The following is a 23087-nucleotide window of genomic DNA, read 5'->3' as shown; positions in this document are numbered from 1 at the left end:
ATGTCTCTTTGTGTCCCGGAGAGACATCAAATGTCTCCTTTGGGTCCCGGGGGACATCAAATGTCTCTTTTGGGTCCCGGGGGGACATCAAATGTCTCCTTTGGGTCCCGGGGGACATCAAATGTCTCTTTTGGGTCCCGGGGGGACATCAAATGTCTCCTTTGGGTCCCGGGGGGGACATCAAATGTCTCCTTTGGGTCCCGGGGGGACATCAAATGTCTCCTTTGGGTCCCGGGGAGACATCAAATGTCTCCTTTGTGTCCCGGGGGGACATCAAATGTTTCCTTTGTGTCCCGGGGAGACATCAAATGTCTCCTTTGTGTCCCGGGGGGACATCAAATGTTTCCTTTGTGTCCCGGGGAGACATCAAATGTCTCCTTTGTGTCCCGGGGGGACATCAAATGTTTCCTTTGTGTCCCGGAGAGACATCAAATGTCTCCTTTGGGTCCCGGGGGGGACATCAAATGTTTCCTTTGTGTCCCGGAGAGACATCAAATGTCTCCTTTGTGTCCCGGGGGGACATCAAATGTTTCCTTTGTGTCCCGGAGAGACATCAAATGTCTCCTTTGGGTCCCGGGGAGACATCAAATGTCTCCTTCGGGTCCCGGGGGGACATCAAATGTCTCTTTGGGTCCCGGGGGGACATGAAATGTCTCCTTTGGGTCGGGGAGACATCAAATGTCTCCTTTGGGTCCCGGAGAGACATCAAATGTCTCCTTTGGGTCCCGGGGAGACATCAAATGTCTCTTTTGGGTCCCGGGGGGACATCAAATGTCTCCTTTGTGTCCCGGGGGGACATCAAATGTCTCCTTTGGGTCCCCGGGGGACATCAAATGTCTCCTTTGGGTCCCGGGGAGACATCAAATGTCTCCTTTGGGTCCCGGGGGACATCAAATGTCTCCTTTGGGTCCCGGGGAGACATCAAATGTCTCTTTTGGGTCCCGGGGAGACATCAAATGTCTCTTTTGGGTCCCGGGGGGACATCAAATGTCTCCTTTGTGTCGCAGGGAGACATCAAATGTCTCCTTTGGGTCCCGGGGGGACATCAAATGTCTCCTTTGGGTCCCGGGGGGACATCAAATGTCTCCTTTGTGTCCCGGGGGGACATCAAATGTCTCCTTTGGGTCCCAGGGAGACATCAAATGTCTCCTTTGGGTCCCAGGGAGACATCAAATGTCTCTTTTGGGTCCCGGGGGGACATCAAATGTCTCTTTTGGGTCCCGGGGAGACATCAAATGTCTCATTTGGGTCCCAGGGAGACATCAAATGTCTCCTTTGGGTCCCGGGGAGACATCAAATGTCTCTTTTGGGTCCCGGGGAGACATCAAATGTCTCTTTTGGGTCCCGGGGAGACATCAAATGTCTCTTTTGGGTCCCGGGGGGACATGAAATGTCTCTTTTGGGTCCCGGGGGGACATCAAATGTCTCTTTTGGGTCCCGGGGGGACATCAAATGTCTCCTTTGGGTCCCGGGGAGACATCAAATGTCTCTTTTGGGTCCCGGGGAGACATCAAATGTCTCTTTTGGGTCCCGGGGAGACATCAAATGTCTCTTTTGGGTATCACTCAGGCTAAAACATTTAGGATCCACTGAGTGAGCGGGGGCTCCCAGTGGGCCTTCTTAGCTCCAACATGGAGAGCTCTTGGGAAAGAAAGAGAGAGAGAGAGAGAGAGAGAGAGAGAGAGAGGGCACACATCTGCAAGATCCTTTGTGTATTTTATCATCGCATAAACGTGGTCTGTTATTGGCAGTGGTGTAAAGTAACTAAGTACAATTACTTAAGTACTGTACTTAAGTACAATTTTGAGGTATTTGTACTTTACTTGAGTATTTTCAATTTCCAATACTTTTACGTCTACTCTACTTCTACTTGAGTACTTTCTTCCACCATGCACTGGCTGTTATTGGGTGATTTACAGATGTGGGAATCACATCAAGGGGTCGTCAACCTCTCCCCATAAAACACTCTTCCATGCTTGACCGAATGGAAGATGCTCGTCACTTTCCATCTCGCTCCACATTAAACTGCCTACAGTTATGTGTCTCTGTACAAGCATGAAAGTGTTTTGTTTTGGCGTTATTATTTCTTTCTCCTTCGGTTACAGCATGAGTCATGTTGTGGCTCCATCTATAGCAGGGCACTGAGGGCAGGCAAAGCCCATTCACTATTTTAGAATGCAGTATTCGCCTCACAGGATGGGATTAGAAGACAGGTAGAAAGGTGTTACACTCTTGTTTCCTAGTTTTAATCACTTTTAATGAGCCTCATTGATGTGCATTAAATCGTAATTTTCCCTTTTGCCTGCGGGTTTTACAGTTGCCTTGACAAAGGTTATTATCTGAATAAAACACAAGATGTATTATATTTGGCCAGAAGAAGAGATGCTGCTTACAAACACACAGTGATGTTTATTTTGATGTGGTAACATAAGTGCAGTTTCACTGCCTACTAGTTGCCATATCTGTTTTAGGATTTTCATCCTGGCTACCTTCTATCCACTCTCTCTGGCTCATCAGTGATGATGTCACCAGCAGATGAGATGAGTGCTGGTTGTCATGGAGCTGCCAGCCTCTCAAACACACACACACACACACACACACACACACACACACACACACACGCACACGCACAGGCACAGGCACAGGCTCCTAATATCACCCAGTCCCAGCGTCACCCCCCCTGGCGATGAGCTCAAAATGTTAGGCAGCTATTTCTGTCTGCCTGTGCGGATGTTGATGGTGGGGGGGGTGTTATTGTGTTGTGGGCACCAGAGGGATTCAAGCAGGCTGCAGGCTGTTCTAGGCTAATGGGTCAGTATGTGCTCTCGCCTCAATTACCGTGGAAGGAAAAGACCAGTGTTGATTTTGACAGCAAATTTTGATTTTAGCTTTATAGTCATAGTCTTTTGAATAGTTTTCATTTAGTTTCAGTGTAAAATTACTTGTGTCTTTTACTTATACTGGATCTCTTGTCCACTAGTATAGTCCCTTCCTAACATTTTAGTCTAGTTTTTATTTGGTGACGAAATTGTCGTCAATATATTTACTCTATAATATAATAAATATATATAATATATTTACTCATCGTAGCTTAGTTTTCATTTAGTTTCCATTTAGTTTTCGTCAGTGAAAAAAGGTAGTCGATGAAGATTTTTCATCATAGTATTAGTCGACGAAATCAACACTGGACGTGACATTCGTTTATACGTCGTGGTACAGCCATGTTGCACAACAATCTATACTGTAAATCAGGCTTAAGCTGTGGTCGAGGGGAGGTGAGGCAGTCTAAACTGTCTGGTTTACGAGGACCCAGACAAGCCCCCGTAGCGATGATTAGTGAAGCTTCACGCTGGGCAAGACCTACGCTGTAGAGTGTAATTGTTTGGTGGCGGAAGTACCGCTCAAGGAAATGACATTGACGCTTTACAAATCAGTTATCCGTGAATGAAACAAGTGTGGTCGAAAAAAATATCGTATCCGGGGGACATACATCTGACGAATGTTCCGGTCCGACACTTCCGGCTATGCACTCACAGTCTCTGCCTTAGGTTGTGACCAGGCTTTTCTCTTCGCAGATGAGTAAGGCTGGGACCGAGGCTAGTGAAGCTTAATTTGACCCTCCTCATTCTAGCTCCGGATTTGCTGCGGAAATACTCAATGCTCCATATTTGTTTTTAGGTGTCTGTGACTCCCTGAATTCGGACCTCAAGCCCACTCCCCTTACACTTCTTCGTGTAAGCCGCTGTCAGCGCAGCTATGCTTTTATTTACATTTAATGGCAGAGTTACAACAACCCACTGCAAGCAAGCTTTCCTTTCCTTTCTCTCTGCTCTCTCCTCTTTCACTTTCTCCCAAATCTTCTGCTCTGTAACTATATCCAGGCTTCTTCTTTTTTTACAAGGCTTGCGCGTGTGTGCGTGCGTGCGTGCGCGCAGTATTTAAGGTCTCTTCACGCCACATTTTACTGATAGGGAGTGGGCTGATTTATTTCTTAGAAGTCGGAGCCACTAGGCTGCTGTGTTCAAGGGTCTGTCTGTGCCCTCACCTTTGGCTATGAATCTGTAGACACGTTAGTCCGTAAGTTTCAGCCGATTAGCCTGGATTTAGTTGTCACTATTAAAACCCAGAGAAAGGTATGCCCTGCAACTGTGCACTGACACAGTTTATGGTGTCATCAAGGACTGGCTTTCATCTCACATTTCTTGTTTTTGATGAGGTTGTTACTATATAATAAGGCACAGGGGAGACATTTTTTGAGTATAACAATAAATAATACATTGCATTGGGCTTTTCACATGTTAGCGAGGTGTGCCCGACTGCCTGGGCCCATATCACAGCACGATTTATGCAACCAATTAGCAGGCAATAATATCTTTTCCTGAACAATGTGGATATTTAATTCATTATGAAATCAGTTGCTCTGCTTTAGCCTTTTGTCATCTTATCTTACGTTATGTTGTTGTTGTTATAAGGAAAGCTTCTTACACAGATAACTTGGTTATTCTACTCTGATGTAGGTCATGCAGTAGATCACCGTCTTCTCAGCCATCCCAAATGGAACTTTTTCATGTTTCTGATCACATTTTGTTCGTTAGTAATTGGATAAATGAAGCCATTACATTTTTTTGTAATGGCTTCGTTTTGGATGAGATTGCCTGCATGTGGCTCTTGAGTGAACCTGTCGTTTCCTTATAATGAGCGAAGCCACCGGCCGGCAAGTAATGTGTTGAGCTGCGACGACGACCCCTGTAAGTCGTGTCCTGTATTGTTGTTACTGGCAGAGCTGTGTAACATTTATTTGCCTCTTCTCTTGGCCAGTGCGCACTCGTAAAATAGACTATGGTCTCAATGTGATTTTACTGGTTAAATAAAGGTTAAATAAAAAAATAAGCAAGTGAGGACAGCAGTCTGCCTATCATTTCTCTAACAAGATTCCTTTATCATTGGGGCGCCCGCTGGCCTAGTGGTCCAGGCACATGCCACATATAGGCTCTGGCCTGACAGCGCGTTGCGTGTTCGAGTCCCGTTCATGACGACCTTTGCTGCATGTCCCTTCTCTCTCTCTCCCTCTTTCCTGTCCGTCTTCACTGTAACTATCAATAATGCCACAAAAGCCAAAAACAAAATCTTAAAAAATAATAATAATTCCTTTATTATTGTGGGTAAAACGTTGCCAGTTTATGTATTCCTTCTTCTCTGGACGGTGCTGGGAGCGAGCGAGCAGCAAAGCCTCCTATAAATCTCAGGCACGAGCCACTGCAGATCCGTGCTCTCCTCCCGTGGCGTAAAGCCTCTTTCTGACTGCACTGCGCAAGGTTGGCGGAAGAAGAGGGAGAGAGGCTCAGAGAGACAGAAGAAACAATAGAGCTGTGGTTTTCAACCAGTTGTCCTTGAGGGGGTTCCAGGTGGTCCCCAGCTAAATGATGGAGAGTTGGTAACCAAATGGACCCTAATAGATATAACTATATATCTTAGTTAAATTATTGTTAAATACCTGCATTAGGCTACTTGATTTACACGAAGTCTACACAATTAGAGCATGTGGGCAAAATCTTATCCAATGACAACAACATAGTCTTTAGTTTTAGGCAAAATCTCATCAAATGGTGGACCGTGGCTTAAATGCTGAATAAATAATGGTCCTTGATATGATGAAGGGTTGAAAACCAGTGCACTAGAGAATATCAGCATCCCAGAGTCTGTCTTATACATTCAGATTTAATGGACAGATGACCGTACAAACCGTAGGAACTAAACTGCATACACAGTAACATCGCCAGTGTTCATTTCACTGTGAAAGTGTACACATATAGCCAATGTAAGGGTCCGTGGATCTATAGTCATGTAAATGTTTGATGCATTTTACTGATACGAGCTTGCCACACGACATTAGCCATTCAAGGATTGGCCGACTTTGGTACGTGGATAAATGTTTTTCAGGTCGTGCAGCATAAAAGCAAATGGACACTTAATGGAATAACTTTATTATTATTATCTTTTGCGAGGGGGATTATACACAGCTTATATTATTGATATAATATTTTTATTTTAGACTTGATGGGATTCAATATTTAGATATTTGATATTCATGGGATTTTGGCTTGTGATATCTTTTCCTGCATGGTTTTAAATTCTGCATATCGTGCACGCTTCATTTCAGATAGATCAGTGTAGAGAGGCAGGAAACCAAGCAAGACCAGCTGGTCTTGATTAACCCATTAGCCACTGTCAAATGTGTGTTGTGTTCTGCGTACATGGCTAGTTGGCTACTGGGTCGCAAGACAGATGAACTATAAAGTACTGTATCATAATCGTTATCTATAGTGTGGCATGCATGGGCAACTGGCGGCACGGGGGACACATGCGAAACGTCACCTTCAAAACGTGTCGCAGTGCAACGCGTTTTGAGCTTGTCAATCTGTTCTTTTTGCTACGGCGGTATATGCAATGTGGCCGCCTGGAGTGAGAGTGGAACTACAGTGGCCCTCTCCAGCTTCAAAGTTGCCCACCCCTGGTGTGTGGCACAGAAATGGTGATTCAGCGCTCTAAGATTGATTCACTTTTTCCAATTCCCCAGACTTGGAATAAAGAACAAAAAGAAAAAAAGAAAACATCCCCAATTCTGTGGTGATGTGTCATCATGTGTGGAAGTTGTCCTACTTTCTATTTTAATGGTTCAGAACCAGATTTTCCAGCCAGCATAATCCATGTAGCCTATAGAATGGGGCAGGATAATGCACACTAAAGGGGTCCCACCACGCCTCAAGCCAAATACAGGCTGGTCCGGTGCATCTCAGGAGCAGGACTGGTATTCGTATAGAAGAAGGAAAGCCCTGGAGAAAACTCAGACAATAAAGCCATTTTTTTATTGTACAGGGTTCAGGCAAATAACGTGACAACGTTTTGATGTCAATATGTCGTCATCAGGTCATACCATGATGAAGAGGCTACAAATGGCTTATATACAATTATACAACAGGTCGTTTCGAGGAAGCAATCTGATTGGTTGAAACGGCTTCTAGCCGTGGATCAAACCAGCACCATTCACCACCTAATCAAAACAAAGAATTCAGCTGCTCTGTTTTCCCAGAGCGCTAGCAAACTCGGTGGCTAGGCTAGATAGTTTCTTGGGACATTTGTGGTCGTAGTGACTACATCTGTCATAAAAAAATATATATTTGTATAACTGTTGTATAATTGCAATATTACACTTGAGGGTGTGGTTTAACGTGATTATTGCCACTTCAGTGATGCTTGCGGAACTCGACTTCGTCTCGTTCCTTACCGCATCACTGTCGTGGCAATAATCACGTTAAACCACACCCTCTCGTGTAATATTGCTTAAGTGAGGAACAGGGGAAGGCCCTTCAATTAGCCAATGTCCAAAGCCCAGCAATAATTCATTATTGCTGGTCTTTGGACATATCTTGTGCCATATATGTTGGACATTACTTGTAATTGTAACACAGTCTGATGGTGTCATGGGACAAGCAGACGTCCCCCGTTTAATAGTATGTGGGACAAGCAGTGTTGTTTTTGGCAGCACATTTTGAATAGTTTTCATTTCGTTTTAGTCACATTTTAGTCACCTGGAATGTCTTAGTGTTAGTCTAGTTTTAGTGGACTAAATATCATAAGATTTTAGTCGACTAAATATACAGTTGATTTAGTCGAACAAAATGTATTTTGGTGGCCTTGATGCCGTCATAATGTTTTTACATTTGCTGAAAATAGACGATCTACAAGCCCACAGCGCAACGCGCTGTGGGCTTGTAGATCGTCTATTTTCAGCATGCAATAATTGTAAAATGACTTATACTGGATCTCTTGTCCACCAGTCCCTTCATAACATTTTAGTTTTTAGTTTTTATTTGTTGACGAAATTGTCAGTATACTTAGTCTTAGTTTTAGTCAGCATAGCTTCGTTTATTTAGTTTCCATTTAGTTTTCGTCAGTAGTAGTTTGTCGGTAGTCGATAAACATTTTTCGAGTCGATGAAATCAACACTGGGGACAAGCAGATCTGATCTTCATGGTATGTGGGAAGGTGCGCAGGGCTGGTATGGATCATATCCTGCAGGTAGGACATTAATCGTTATGGCCGTGACATGACCTCCTTGTAGGACTATACGGTCAATCGGTCAACACCAGTGTTGGGAGCGCAGAAGTGGAGAGAGACGTGGGAGTTTGAAAAAGTGGCGTGCTGCAGCATTCTGGATTGGTTGTAGTATTGGTTTGAGAGAGTATGCAGGCAGAACAGAAATAGATAGTTGCAGCAGTTGAGCCAGGACATAACTGATGCCTGCCTTAGATAAGGAGCTGTTGGTGAGGAAGGCTCTGATCCGCCAAACCTTTTAAAAACTTGGCGAGACAGATGTGAGTGGCGTATTGATATGTATGAACAGTGCCATCATCATTTCAAGTTGATTTATGTCAATTTAACAATTTAATACTCAGGATTCTGCTGTTAGTAGCGGACTAACTATAGTAACTATACATACACTTGGTAGCATTTTGAAAGTGGTCACGGTCACAAAACCTATCTTCCTGTTTTCATTCCCTTTCTATTGCTATAATCTCTTGCCTGCCGCTCCCATTCCCTCTGATGCATTGTGGGACTCATTCTGTACCTTTCTAACTTCTTAACGTTCCTCTCTCCTCCTCTGTCTCTCCCTCCCTCTCCCTTGGCTGCCCTGCCTGGGTCATAGAACCCCTTTATTGTGATTTTTACAGACGTAGGGGGACTACGTTAACTTTCCCCCAATGACAAACTGTCTTTTATGCAATCTAGTGACCAGAGGGAGACAGATGGGTGGGTGGGGGGGGATACAATGGGTGGGGGGATCTATAACGTAAGATAGTGAGGGATATCTATCAGTATAATGAGGGTGTACAGTACACCAGCCTCATTTCCTGAGGCAGGTTTGTGAAAGAGTCGGATTCTGTGTTAGCCAATAAAGCATAAGGGCAGAAATTATTTAAAGTGGTTCTTTGAAATTAGTTCTGCCTTCTGGCGAGAAATTATGTCGTATTATTCTGTGAAGTAATTCCATATTACAGTATTCAGAAACTATTTTTGCCATCTTATGTTCCAAGCCAACCGTTGAACTTGAGAGGTTTCATAAGGCAGCTGGGTGGTTGGGCCTGTAATCTTTAAAGTGTGGGAATGTGGTCTACTTGGTCAGTGTTTCATTAACACTCACTGTGTCTGCTGTGAGTTTGTTGTTTTGTATGGTGGTGGTGGTCATGGTGGTGAAGATATGTTGAATTCTAAACCTGTCTCTCTTATTATATATTTTAGCATTATGTCCTCATGTTATATTAAAGTTTCCTGTCAGGGCCTCATTTTATAATGTCTTCATGTGCTACCTCCTTGTATTGTGTGGTGAAATGCTTATAAAAAAGTACTATAAATACTATATAAAGTATACACATTTCTGGGCAAGTGGAACAACATTATATAGGTCTGTTCACACCAAGCACTATCATTATAACTAAGTTAACAAAAAAAGGTTCTAACTCCAGTGTATGGCAGGGTTAACACCATAACTATAACAAAAATGATGGTGAACAATATAATAACTGTATAGTTGTTATCATTGGTGTGTACAGCCTTTAATAGTCAAGAACCAAAACAAAAAAAGTAAAATAAAATAAAAATATTGGAAGCGGTTGAACTTGTAGAAACTACATTATTTGTTTTTAAGAGAGAGAGAGAGAGAGAGAGAGAGAGAGAGAGAGAAAAAATACTTTTTAATCATACCTTTTTGTAAGCCGCTCCGCTCCAAAGTCTTATGTAATATAACAGGTGCACACTCCAAAACATGCAGATAAAAACACTAGTTGGCACGCACAGCCCTACTACGCTTTCTGATAATTTGTTAAAGTGCACGGCCGTAGTCCGGGATGAGCACATTTACACACAATGACGAAGGCTTTATAGGCTGCAACATGTCTCGGACTACTGCACTTTAATAAATCATCAAAATGGCTTATAGCTCGTGGGTGCAGAATTTTGTTTGCATCAGTCTTATTGCTCCTGAACAAACTTCCACCAAACCCTGAGTGTTAATTTAAGTCAAACAGGCTTACGTACGTAAAATAAACTCTCTGGTGTTATTAGAAAGAAGAAAAAGGGCAGGGTACAACTTTTGTTTTTTCTTCTAATTATTTGTTAGGCCCCAAAAAAAATGTGTTTATTGTCATGATTTGTCAGGAGCCGAGTTGGCTTTGTCCAAGGCTTAAAGGTCTTTAAATAAATACGTTCTGAGACGTCTATGGGGAAAAAATTAATGGGAAATTCTCTTCCGACCCACTCGCCATTCTGACTACGAACGCTCTATTCTGTATTTAAGTCCGACGTCATTTTGTAGTGCTACGTTACGTCCGGGTCCAAGTGGCACCAGCTCCCGTCCGCATCTCATTGTAAATAGAATATCTAAACGCGGGAATATTTTTACAATGACGTTATTTTTCAGAAAGGAAGCCATTGAGGGTTAAAATGGGTCTTAATGCTTCCAACTCAAGTAGAATTATTAATGTTTTGTACAAGTGTCCATGACAAAGAAAATATATGATGTTGACACAATAAAGACTATTATTATCATTATTATTGAAGGTGGTAACAGTCCATTTGCTCAGTACAATATTTCGGGGGCATATTTCGAATGTGTGCAGGCTTGAGTATGTTGAATCTAGTTTGCAATTAATGAGGCTTTTAATAGTTGACACAATGAAATAAAATGGCGATAGTATTCAGTTTGGGGCAGACGGCCTGTCACAGCTAGATTTGGGAGAGCAGCAGCTTTGTTGTTGCAAGGAAAGCGGTAAAATTAGACTTTCGTGGTTGTTTTTGTCTCAGATTTAGTCAGACGGAGTGTCACAGTATAACTCTATGGGGACACAAAAGTAGGACCCGGAAGTATCTCTGGAGGGGCGCTCACGTCACGGCTAAAATACTGAATTAGTGTGGAAGCATTCTGAGGGGCCTCTCTCTCACATCACTGTAACGTGTGACCAGTGGTGGAAAGTAACTAAGTACATTTACTTAAGTACTGTATACTTAAGTAAATTTTTGAGGTATTTGTACTATACTCTAGTTAGTATATCCAATCTCCAATAGTTGTACTTCTACTCCACTACATCTCAGATCCAAATATATTGTACTTTTACTCCACTACATTTATTTTAAAACCTTACGTTACTAGTTACAGATTTGGATAATTATTACAGAACATACATTACCCGCTTAAGCCCTGTGTACATGTTGGCCACTACTCAAGTGCATGTTGAATTCCGGACTTTAACTTGTAACACATAACACATAGCACGCAGAGAGGCACACTCACACAAGTTGCATTACTATACTTGTGACATTTTAGGGTGGCAATTTCATAAATGCCATGTTTAACCCTAAACCTAAGGACCCCAGGAAGACTAGAGGCTCAGTCATGTGTCTCTAATGGGGATCCTTCAATAAACATAAACATAAACCTAAGGTGAAGGAAGCGCACCACAAATAGTAACCAGGTTTGACTGAGGGGCTGCCATCGTGCAGCCTCCAGCTTTTCACCAGAGAAGAAAAACTGAATTTATTTATTTTTTTAATCCAAAATGGGTTAATAGCACAGGCACATTCTTCACATACGAGAGCATGTCTGAAATAAATGTCAGAGCTGAAATCAACATGTAAATATGAAATAAATGCCTAAACATGTAGCTAGGTGTAATGTTAGAGACCACATAAAGTGAACCTTTCAAGCCTGATTTCTCAACTCGTTTTATGCAAGACATTACTCTATAAGCCATATCTCTAAAGCTGGTGGGTCAAACTAAACAACCAATATGTCAATTTGAAGCTTTGATTCCCTGCTATCGTATTATTACATGGAAAAATAAAACAAAATCCAATGACTTTAGCACCGGTCACAATTAGCTATTATAGAAGCTCACACACAACACGTCGACAACACCAGCACACAACTACGTACATATACAGTACATCAAGCATACAGTATCTCCAACCTAACCTCTGAATGCCGAATCCTTTAGGGAGTTTCCCTAAATCCAACCTGAATTTTCTCCTAATTCTAAGCTCTAAAACTCTTAACTCCAACAACCTTTTAAACCATAAAAGAACCATCTCTCTTATGAGGAGTCTGAGGAGGACCAGGAACCTCACAATGTCCATTTCTCAAATTCTACTACTTAGTAGACGTACGGTGTATGTTGACTACTAGACGTATAGTTTCCACAAATGCTAGATATGATGCTGTTAGATACAGTATATCAAGGTTCATAGTGTATCATACTGCAGGTTTGATGACCTCTGACCTATAGTATCCTAGTTACTGTGTAGCTTAGTTTATTTATTGGCATTCTGACCATTTATCCAATCATTTACTCTGATCTTGAACTTTGTAAGTGACTCTGGATAAATGCTTCAATTGTAATTGGTCTGGACACATTCATAGACATAGTTCATACTCTTTTTCATAGGCTTTTCTCCTCGTCTGTAGTAGTTCTACTCCTGGGAGATCAACAACACAGTTGCAAATTCCTCTTTGCCATTTTCACTTTGTTGCATATGTGTATAGCCTATAAGTACGCAGGTGACCGAGAGTAGAGGTCTTAAAATCTCGCGGGAAGCTTTGAACAAAGTGAGCATAAGCTGGAGGAGAGAGAGAGAGACACCGACCTCTTCTTTTCCCAAGTGGGCAAATTGTGCGGCGCACATGTGCACACACGTATGCATTCCACAGCTCATATTCCTTTAGCACTCGTGAGCCCACGAGTTGTTGCCAGAGTTCTGCTAGCCTCATCAGTCAGCACAGCTGTGTGTGTGCGTGTGTGTGTGTGTGTGTGTGTGTGTGTGCTGTGATATAGGCCTATAGCATTTTTGCTATGGGTCATGGGCCTGTTCCCCTGACCTTATTTTCATTCTCTCTGGTCTTGTTTCATGCATCCAAGTAAGTTTTGAAGTTTGGTTATAGCTCATTTGGGCTAGCCAAAATGTATCACTATCACTTCCTTATTGTCATTCAAAACCCACCTGTGGAGAAATGTGACGAATGCAGTCTTTCAAGTTAGTTTTTCATTTTACAAAATCTTTTTTTATGGGATCCCCACTGGGAACAGGTCTCTCTCTTTTTTTAATGATACATATTTTAATGGTGCTCAGAGACTCTCCTATAATTCCCTCCCCCCCTTCCGTGCCAGAGACATTACTTACATTAATATCCAAGATATGGCGGTGGGGGTGTTATGCTTCAATTTGGCATGGTTCTCTTTTTGATGTTAGTCGGTATGCTGTGTGAGCACAGGCTGCAAGGTACTCGCTGTACCGTCCGTGAGGATGATGTGTCACATGGAAGCTTGCGGGGCAAGTCAAGCAAGAAAAGAAAAAAAGAAAAAGCAGGACTCTGAAGACTTGTTCCCATGAGAAGAAGACACGCACATGCGTGTGCATTCTTTTTTAATCTATGAATAATTCCCAGAAGGAAAGAAATGCCAAGCGTGGTGTGGGTCATAAGATTATGACTTCCATAATGTAGACTGTTTATTTCTGACTTCTTGTCTGGAGGACAGAAATAAAAAACATCATCACGGTCACAAGCTTGTGTGACTCTTACAGTCGTTACTGTGAATTAAATAAAGTGGTTGTTTTTTTCTCCACTAAATGCTTTGTTTGCTCTCCGTCTGTCAGGCTATGCCTTCCTGCTGTTTCAAGAGGAGAGCTCAGTCCAGGCTCTGATCGACGCCTGCATCGAGGAGGACGGAAAACTCTACCTGTGTGTTTCCAGCCCCACCATCAAGGACAAACCTGTGAGTCACACCACCATACTATAGGGCTGGGTCACACCACCATACTATAGGGCTGGGTCACACCACCATACCGCAGGACAAACCTGTGAGTATAGGGCTGGGTCACACCACCATACCGCCCTGTGAGTATAGGGCTGGGTCACACCACCATACCGCCCTGTGAGTATAGGGCTGGGTCACACCACCATACCGCAATACTGTGAGTATAGGGCTGGGTCACACCACCATACCGCAATACTGTGAGTATAGGGCTGGGTCACACCACCATACCGCAACACTGTGTGAGGCATACCACGCTATCAAGTTCATAACCGCAATTATTATTATTTTTATTACATTTTTTATCTCACGATTTTCTAACCCATCTTTCACCCGGTGCCAATTCACCCTTTGTCAGCCTTCCGATTGGTCCCTGACTGACTAACCAGGAGGCTCTTCTGCCTTGTTCCGCCCTGGTTCCACCTTGTTTATGTTGAATTTGCTAAAACATCATTTTTGGAAAAAAACTAAAAACAAACATGATATGCCCAGTCACCATGCTGTGTTGTTCCTTTTTACTGACACCAAGTTTAAAATAAGAATTGAATGCACAGATTATCAATACGAAGCAACTGAAAAACCTGTTATTTCAATGGTAGTGGATGGAGAAAGAGCATTTTTGTCCAACCATGAAACGGCAACCAATGGGTGCGAAGAGGGGCAGAACCACGGGCGGGACTTGACAAAGGGTGAATTGTAAAAACTGTAATCCTGGGTGCTACAGTATACTCTCCCTCTGCCAACCATAGGATAGCCTCAAGCTGAACTCATGCTTCCTTCAATGCATGAGGAGTGAGCATGCCGCTAACTGTGCCACTGCACTGTGCCCCCTTATATTATTGTCATTATAACAATGATTATTATTATGTATTTATTTTTAAATTTAATTCAAAGCATACTGCATACCGTCGGTAAACAGTGATTTATTACCGAGAGGAATCCATAACACCCCGGCCCTGCCTGTGATGAGTGGCCGACTTTTTGGTCGACTGAAGTGAGGATTATCATGCTTTTTATGCGCTTGTTGCACGCAACTCGGTCCACATAAACTGACTGCTTTTCTTAGATAGGCCTACTACTGAGGATCGATGCAAATTGGGAATCATGGTTATCAAATACCCATTGTACCCGTTGTCAGAGTACTCGTCTCTCTCTGTCCCTTTTGTGCCCATATATGGAGATCTCTGCATCTTGTTCCTTTTATAAGTTCTATGCCATATATGATGTGTACACGTGCAATTTTTAATCAAGTGTTTTTGGCCACTTTTCCTGTTCAGGTCCAGATTCGTCCCTGGAACCTCAGTGACAGTGACTTTGTGATGGATGGATCACAACCTCTGGACCCCCGCAAGACCATCTTCGTGGGAGGGGTGCCACGGCCTCTGCGTGCAGGTAAGAGGATTTGTCTGGTACCAGGCAGCACATCTTTTTTCATAAAAAGCACTTAGGTTGCACTGGACGTGCATTCTTTTTTCCGATCTACATAAAATCTCTTCGCCGAAAATAGAAAATCCAACATTGTAGATTTGCTATACTTTTAGTGAATGTTCCTCCCCAAGAAAAGGGATGCTGGGGTTCTCAAGTGATTAACTCAAACCTTCCAACATGGCTTCATGAGGTTGGCTGGCCCAGTGTGTTGGAAGGCCCAGAGGCTGTAATCAGGGAGCTGCACAGATGGACACTAAGGTGGTCCCTCTGGACAGCAACATGCCCTTTTGAAAGTTCAGTTTGTTAATTGTATTTTTGTTTTGTACAGTATGTGGCCCATCGTGACATCGATCAATTCCGGATTAAAAGCTTCTAATATATTAGTTATGCACCAAAATCTATAAATCTCAACACACTTATTAACATTATTTCTTTCAAAATAGAAGCTCGGGGTGCCAGAATGTCAATGAAAATGCGCTAGGACATGTGTACACACACAAACCCGTCGGTTGGATTAGTTATGACGTTCCCACACGTTGTACGGTCTAAATGGGTTAAGGCATCCGGTGGTTCCACGCGCCGCACAAGGTGCCCTCTTTTTCACTTGAGCACCAGCTGCCCCTCAAGATGTCTGTGCACGCTACTGACTGTAATGAATGTTCTTCCCCATGAGAATGTAATCCTCCAAACCTCCTAGGGTTTCCAGGAAGTGGGCCAAAACCCGGTAGTCACGTTAAAGTATTCATGGTATATGGTTGGTAGATGGCTCAATCTTTCTGTTCTAAGAGATAAACATCGCTCGCTTGTTGTCTGCAATGTGACTCCTGCTAATTATATCAGCATTTGGAGACGGCTGTTTTTCTAATGAATAGTGCATAGTGCAGCTAGTACTGCAGACTGATGGAGTCATGTGATGCATAGATAGTGCCATGCTGCAGTCAGACACCCCCCCCCCCCCCCCCACCTCTTAGTTCAAAACAAGAACAGGAGGTAGTGTGAGAGTTACTTTCCACAACTGATTAAAAAAAAAACAGTCAACACTGAGATTTGTGATCCTAAGTACATTTACTTAAGTACTGTACATGGGTACAATTGAGGAATTTGTACTTTACTTGAGTATTTCCAATTTCCAATACTTCTTACTTCTGCTCCACTACATCTCATATCCAAATATTGTACTTTAAACTCCACTACTATCTATTTGAAAACTTTAGTTAATAGTTACTTTGTAGATTTTTGATTATTATTACAAAACATACATTAATTAACCACTTCATCCCTACATACATTTTGTCCATTTGAAAATAGAAGATGTACAAGCTCACAATGCGTTGCGATGCGACGCATTGTGAGCTATAGTAGACTAGATCTGCTATTTGAAAAATATTTGTATACATTTGAAGACTTGAAATGGGACATTCTTCATAGTAGTGAGTACTTTCTACTTTGGTACATTTTGATGACAAGTCAAAGTCGGCGACACAAGTGTGTCCCTACTCACATACTCACATACTCACAATGTGACTCGTGAGTATACTTTTTCCCCACCACAGAATGTGTCACTAACGTCGCTCTACTTACTTTCCGTCTCGTCGCCCCCCTCTAGTGGAGCTGGCGATGATAATGGACCGTCTGTACGGAGGCGTGTGCTACGCCGGCATCGACACCGACCCGGAGCTCAAGTACCCGAAGGGGGCGGGACGCGTGGCTTTCTCCAATCAGCAGAGCTACATCGCCGCCATCAGCGCCCGCTTCGTTCAGCTGCAGCACAATGACATCGACAAGAGGGTGAGCAAAGTTCATGTGCGTTTGTTTCTCTTATGACGCTGATGACGTAACTAAGGTACGTGTGGTGATCGTACCTTAGTAGGCCACGTATGGCCTACTAAGGTACGTGTGGTGATCGTACCTTAGTAGGCCACGTATGGCCTACTTGTGTGCAAGGTGCAAGTTGGCACCTCGACAGAGTGCATTTCTAGTTTATTATAATGCATCCAGCATCACTAGTATTATTTTTTACCCGTTCTTGGCGTCTCCGTCGCCTGGTAATGCTTTGCTTCCGTGTTGTGTACGTCATTGAATATTTTCCCTCCGTCCAGACCAGTGGCGTATCCAGGAATTTTGGGCAGGCAAGATCATGTGTTAATTGTCGTCTCCCCGCACACAATCGTAGCACTAAATGTTTTCAAAGATATATACCTGCCAGACGAGTAGTATACAAAGGCTGAAAGGCATGCATTTACATTCCAATGGGTGAGTGAGGGTCGCGCTCTACCGCAACGGCCAATCAGCTGTCCATTAATAGTTCTCAGGTCTTGTTTTTGTCTTCTTTTTTTCTCATTGTATGGATTTTGGCCAGGCCATAAATGGATTTGGACAGGCGGACGCCTGCCCTCGCCTTATTGTAGATACGCTTCTGGTCCAGACTATCTCAACTCTTGAGAGCATAACATGAAATCTTTACACTTACCTATCTATTTGGTTTCATTCTACGCTCTCAAGAGTTAAATTACTAAACATCCGTATTACTTCATTTACAAGAAGTCTAGACAATTAAAGAATGTAGAAGAATTGTTATTTTGATCAATGTTTGCCAAAAGCATGGAATTGTAGACTAAATCTTTTCCAATTAAAACAAATATTCTTTAGTTTTGGGTCCGAGAGGCTAAATCTCATCAGATGGTGGTCCGTGGCTCAAATGCCGAAGGGTTGAAAACCACTGTTGTAGAGCGACCTCTCCTCCCATGTGTATCAGAGCTTTCATTACAGCACAGTTTCCAGCCTCCTTACTGGACTCAGCCCACAGTAGCGCCAGGCCCAGGGAGGCCCTGGCTGTGTGTAATAATGACCATGGGCTTTCGGGCTGCTGGAGTCCCGACAGATGTTTTCAAGTCGCAGACGCACAGGGCCGGCTTAATTATAGTACTTCCCTATAGACATACACTATATTCACTTGGGTTGTGCTGGCTTGGCTTGCCTGGGCCTGACGGCCAGTAGTAGTGTGCCGAGTTGTGACCAAGCAAGACTGGTTGTCAGCCAGCAGGCCGATAGTGTCTGCAGAGGAGGGCTGCCTGCCTCCCCCATACCTCCATATACCTCCATCACCAACCTCCACTAGGCTGTCACCATCTACAGTATCCTCGGGGGCTGGTTATGGTGTCTTTAGTTTGACTGGACTGACATTTGAATGCATCAACTAAACTATTTAATATAAGTATTTTTCCCTGGACCAAACGGGACACAGAAAGAAAGAAGTAGTAGTATACACACAGCATACTGTACAACACAAGCAGCAGCAGCAAAGAAGCAAAAAACAAAGTTCCTACCATGAGCCATCTTTTACTTGATGTCATCAGTTGTGTAAGTGATGCCAGGGTCAAACTTTGGAACCCATGGATAGAGAGAGAGAGTTCATTCTCCTGGCTGCCATCTTCTCACTCAGTCTTAGCATTATATAGCAAATAGCATTCTGGTGTAGTGCAGTGGCCAGGGATTTAGGGCAGGCTCTAGGGTCCAGCATTCACAGCATATGCATGTCACAGGAGAATGGACTCAGGGCTGAGAAGCTGAGCTTCGTGTACCTGTGGAGCAGGTTGAGAGACGCCATAAGCTTTGAGTATACAGTAAATAAGTAAGGTAGAAAGAAAGAAAGCTGACCAATAGCCACATACTGTAGTGTACACTATACCCTGTCACAACTCACTAGCAATAGCATAAATAATACATTTTAGGAAGGAAGCTGCCTTGAAATAAATTGAGAGATAGAAATCTAGTTGTTGCAATTCAGGTTGTAACACTTGGTTCAATATCACTTTCAATGAAACCATCATTGGTAAACAGTTAAGAATGATGTTTCATACACGGATTTGGTGCTGTGACACCCCAAACAAAACATTGTGTCAAACATGTATTCTATAAATGTATATAGGACCCATGCACACAGCGCTTCAAGCACCTTTATTTATTAATTTCACCCTCACTCTCAAACGCACGCACACACGCGTTAATGCTTAGCATAGGTAGCTAACTCACCTGCAGAATAAAAACAAATGGACCAAGCAGTTTGTTATGAAGATGAATTAACTTCTCATTCAAACTGTCCCACACTTGTGACTGAGCGGTTTTCACTTCCTAACAACCCAGACTACTCCACTCAACTTCCATGAGGTGTACATTATAAGTTGTTTATTTCACTATTTTGTACTACCAAACATAAGGAGTCTTGTGTCTGTTTGCAGGTGTGTGTGGAGGGGGATGGGGCGTGGCTACCATAGGGTTTTAAAGAGCACACTTGAAGCCTGCAGCTCAGTGCTCAGGGAGTGTCTACCATACTTTGTTCAACCCTTTTCATGTCAAGGACAAGGTCCATTTATTATTCTGCATTTAAGCCACGTACGGACCACCATTTGATAACATTTAGCGTCTCAGACCCCAAACTTGTCTTAGAATCTTTTGTTGTCGTTGAATAAGACAATTACATGCTGTATTGATGTGTGGATTGATTATCTTATCTCTCCTATGGTAATAGGCAAACGTTGATCAAAATAACAATTCTTCTACATTCTCTTAATTGTGTAGACATCTTATAAATTAAGTAATGCAGATGTTTAACAATAATTTAACTCTTGAGAGCGTAAAATGAAACCAAATGGTTTCATGGTTGCGCTCTCAAGAGTTAAAGATCTATAAGAGTCCATTTGGTTACCAACTCTCCATCATTTAATTTTAACTGGGGACCACCTGGAACCCCCTCAATGACCACTGGTGGTCCCCAGACCACTGGTTGAGGTCAGCATGAATCACACCTATACCAAGGCTTCTCCAGTCTCCATGCCAACGCCACTCTTGTTTCTTGTCTCCTATAGCCTCATTGAGACTGAGACCAGTTTCTACAAATGTCTTCTAAATCCTGACAGTTTTCTGAAAAACCTATGTTTCTATATCTCAAACTATTTCATGTCAAGGACCCCCAAAATGATATGTAATTGGTCGCCGACCCCCATCTGAAAATATTATTGTTATTCCAGGGACCTCCAGAAACAAAAGATATGAGTTAAAAACGTTTGCTGTGAAAGAATATATATTCAAACATTTGCACGTTTTCATGATTTTTCTAAAATCGCACATCTACAAGCTTGTAGCGTGGCACTCGCGTACGCCCCGTGATTTGGGTCAAATTGGAGCGACTCAAATGTCTTCTGTTCTTTTCGTCCTCAGGTGGAGGTGAAACCGTACGTCCTGGACGACCAGATGTGCGACGAATGCCAGGGCGCCCGCTGCGGGGGCAAGTTCGCCCCCTTCTTCTGTGCCAACGTCACCTGCCTGCAGTACTACTGCGAGTACTGCTGGGCCAGCATCCACTCCCGGGCCGGCCGCGAGTTCCACAAGCCACTGGTGAAGGAGGGGGGCGACCGTCCTCGACACGTGTCCTTCCGTTGGAGCTGAGAGGGGTGTCCGGGCGTCGCGTCAGCCCCTGTTCCTGGTGGACCCCCCCCCCCCCCCCCATCCATCCATCCATCCATCCGGTCCCACAGTCCCAACCAACACCACCCGAGGACAGTGCTGCACCCCCAACCCCACCCCACCCCACTCCACTCCACTCCACCCCCGCTCCACCCCATTACCACCTTGCGAAAAAAAAAAGCAAAAAGGATGACATCGAATAATACATGGGACTTTTACTCGAGTGACACCACACTGAACTCATTGTACAGTGTTTTTCCCCTCTCTGAAAATAGACAAGGGGAAATTTAAGTGAAATTTGCGAAAGTCTATCAGCTTAGAATTTGCACTTTGGCACAAAATCTCACTAAACGCACACAGGATGGTCTGTATATGTTTAACACCTGGTTATGTTCTGTTGCCTGGGTGGCTCGCTGTGTCCTGCTGGAACCCACCTTGATGAGACAGAGGTGGGACCGTACCCATATTTAAAAAAATATATATAGAGAGATTTTTGTTATTTATCTATGTCTATAAATAGATAATTTAAAATTTGTGTAAAAGGAGCATGCACTTATCTTCAAAAAAAAGAAAAGAAAAACTATTGTAGGTCTATTACCCCTAGAAAAATAATTACCAAAGGCAAATGAAAATTAATGCATACAGAAAAGTAAAATAGATGGCATAGGATGTAGCAAGATCTAACAACTATCCAGTAGTGTGGGCCAGTAACGCCCAGAGTAAAAATAACACGGCTATACTCACTCTCAATTTTGACTCTGAAGATATTAATACCTCATAAGCGCAATCGGATTATTTTGCTTTTGATTTCTAGGACTGTTTTATAATAACATTATGTTTTAGTGTTATGTCAATGTAATGCTGCAATAGCTTTGCTGCTAAATTCATGGTATGAACAGATACCACAAGTACTTTATTCAGGCTATAGGGTGTAAAAAACAAAACAAACACTCACACAAAAAACAAGGAAACTAGAGAAGCGCCCAGTGTTCAGGATGACGAGCTATCATAGGGGGGGAGGGGGCACCCCTAAGATAATGATGGCTATCAGGGTGGAGGGGTGGGAGGAGGGGAGTGGGCTGGGTCGCCCCGTAACTGCATGTTTATTTCAATCGGGTTGCTGCATGCAATAGAATTATTTCAGTATCATGTCTACTATTCAACTCTGCCCATGTTTGCACAACACTCTATAGGTGTACATACAAACTAGCACGGAAACCGGACAGGAATAGGAAAAAAGACTGGGTCAGATGCTGGACCCACTGGTACCACTGGGCTGGGTGCCAGAGCATAAGGAAGGAAAACAATATATATATATATATTTAAAAAGATGGTCAACACATCCTAAAGATTGGGGACGCGTGGCGTGGGGGAAAAAACGTAATCTTAAATCCAATTAAATGTAGGATTTACCATTTAAAACTGTCTATGATAGGTGAAGTACGTTTTTTTTTGCAGTGATTGTTGATATAATTGTGCAATTTTTTTATACCGTATGTAGTTAGGTCTTGAGTATGCCTATAGAACTGTGATTCGCTTTAACTGTCGTTGATGTCCGACATAGAAGTCCTGTGAAACTTCATAACTAGTGTATGCACATCGTATATGTGTTCTCTTGTACACACACACTTGCACCAGTACAAACAGCCTCTTACACACATATAGACACGCGTAACGTTATACAGATGTTAGTGTTATGTTTTTATCTCTCTCACTCTCTCTCACACACACACACACACACACACACACACACACACACACACACACACACACACACACACACACACACACACACACACACACACACACACACACACACACACACACACACACACACACACACACACACGCACACACAAGCAGGCAAACAGTCTGATCCAACACATACATAAGACAGAATAATGTGAGCTTAACTAAGAAACAACCACAGTTCACAAAACGCAAGTTCATGTGCCCCAAAATAACCAAAGAGCTCACGTTCAACTTCAGCAAACCACCCACACACACACACACACACACACACACACACACACACACACACACACACACACACACACACACACACACACACACACACACACACACACACACACACACACACACACACACACACACACACACAGTCACACACACACACACACACACACACACACACACACACACACACACACACACAGTCACACAGTCACACAGTCACACACACACAAACACACACACACACACACACCGACACACACACACACACACACACACACACACACACACACTCTCTTACCCACAAAAGAGACTGCGCTAATAATTAAGCCTCACCTGAGGGGGCTAAAGGTGCAAGGT

At 43.1% G+C, this 23087-nt stretch overlaps 1 protein-coding gene across 6 annotated transcripts in view; it reads left to right on the top strand.

Moving 5' to 3' along the window:
• The window catches only part of cpeb3 (cytoplasmic polyadenylation element binding protein 3), a 58587-nt gene extending 35724 nt beyond the window's left edge, over positions 1-22863 (top strand). For all 6 annotated transcript variants that reach the window (XM_079513184.1, XM_079513183.1, XM_079513182.1 and 3 more), the window contains 4 exons: positions 13705-13823; positions 15140-15254; positions 16897-17078; positions 20508-22863. In XM_079513184.1, coding sequence (XP_079369310.1) covers positions 13705-13823; positions 15140-15254; positions 16897-17078; positions 20508-20735 — 644 coding nt within the window. In that variant the 3' untranslated portion in view covers positions 20736-22863. The remainder of the gene's footprint in view (positions 1-13704; positions 13824-15139; positions 15255-16896; positions 17079-20507) is intronic.
• Positions 22864-23087: the final 224 nt, after the last annotated feature.

The sequence above is a fragment of the Electrona antarctica genome (genome assembly GCF_951216825.1).
Source record: "Electrona antarctica genome assembly, chromosome: 10".
NCBI classification, from domain to species: Eukaryota; Metazoa; Chordata; class Actinopteri; order Myctophiformes; family Myctophidae; genus Electrona; species Electrona antarctica.
Note: the sequence above shows the minus strand (reverse complement) of the source record. Positions and strands in the feature narration are given on the sequence as shown.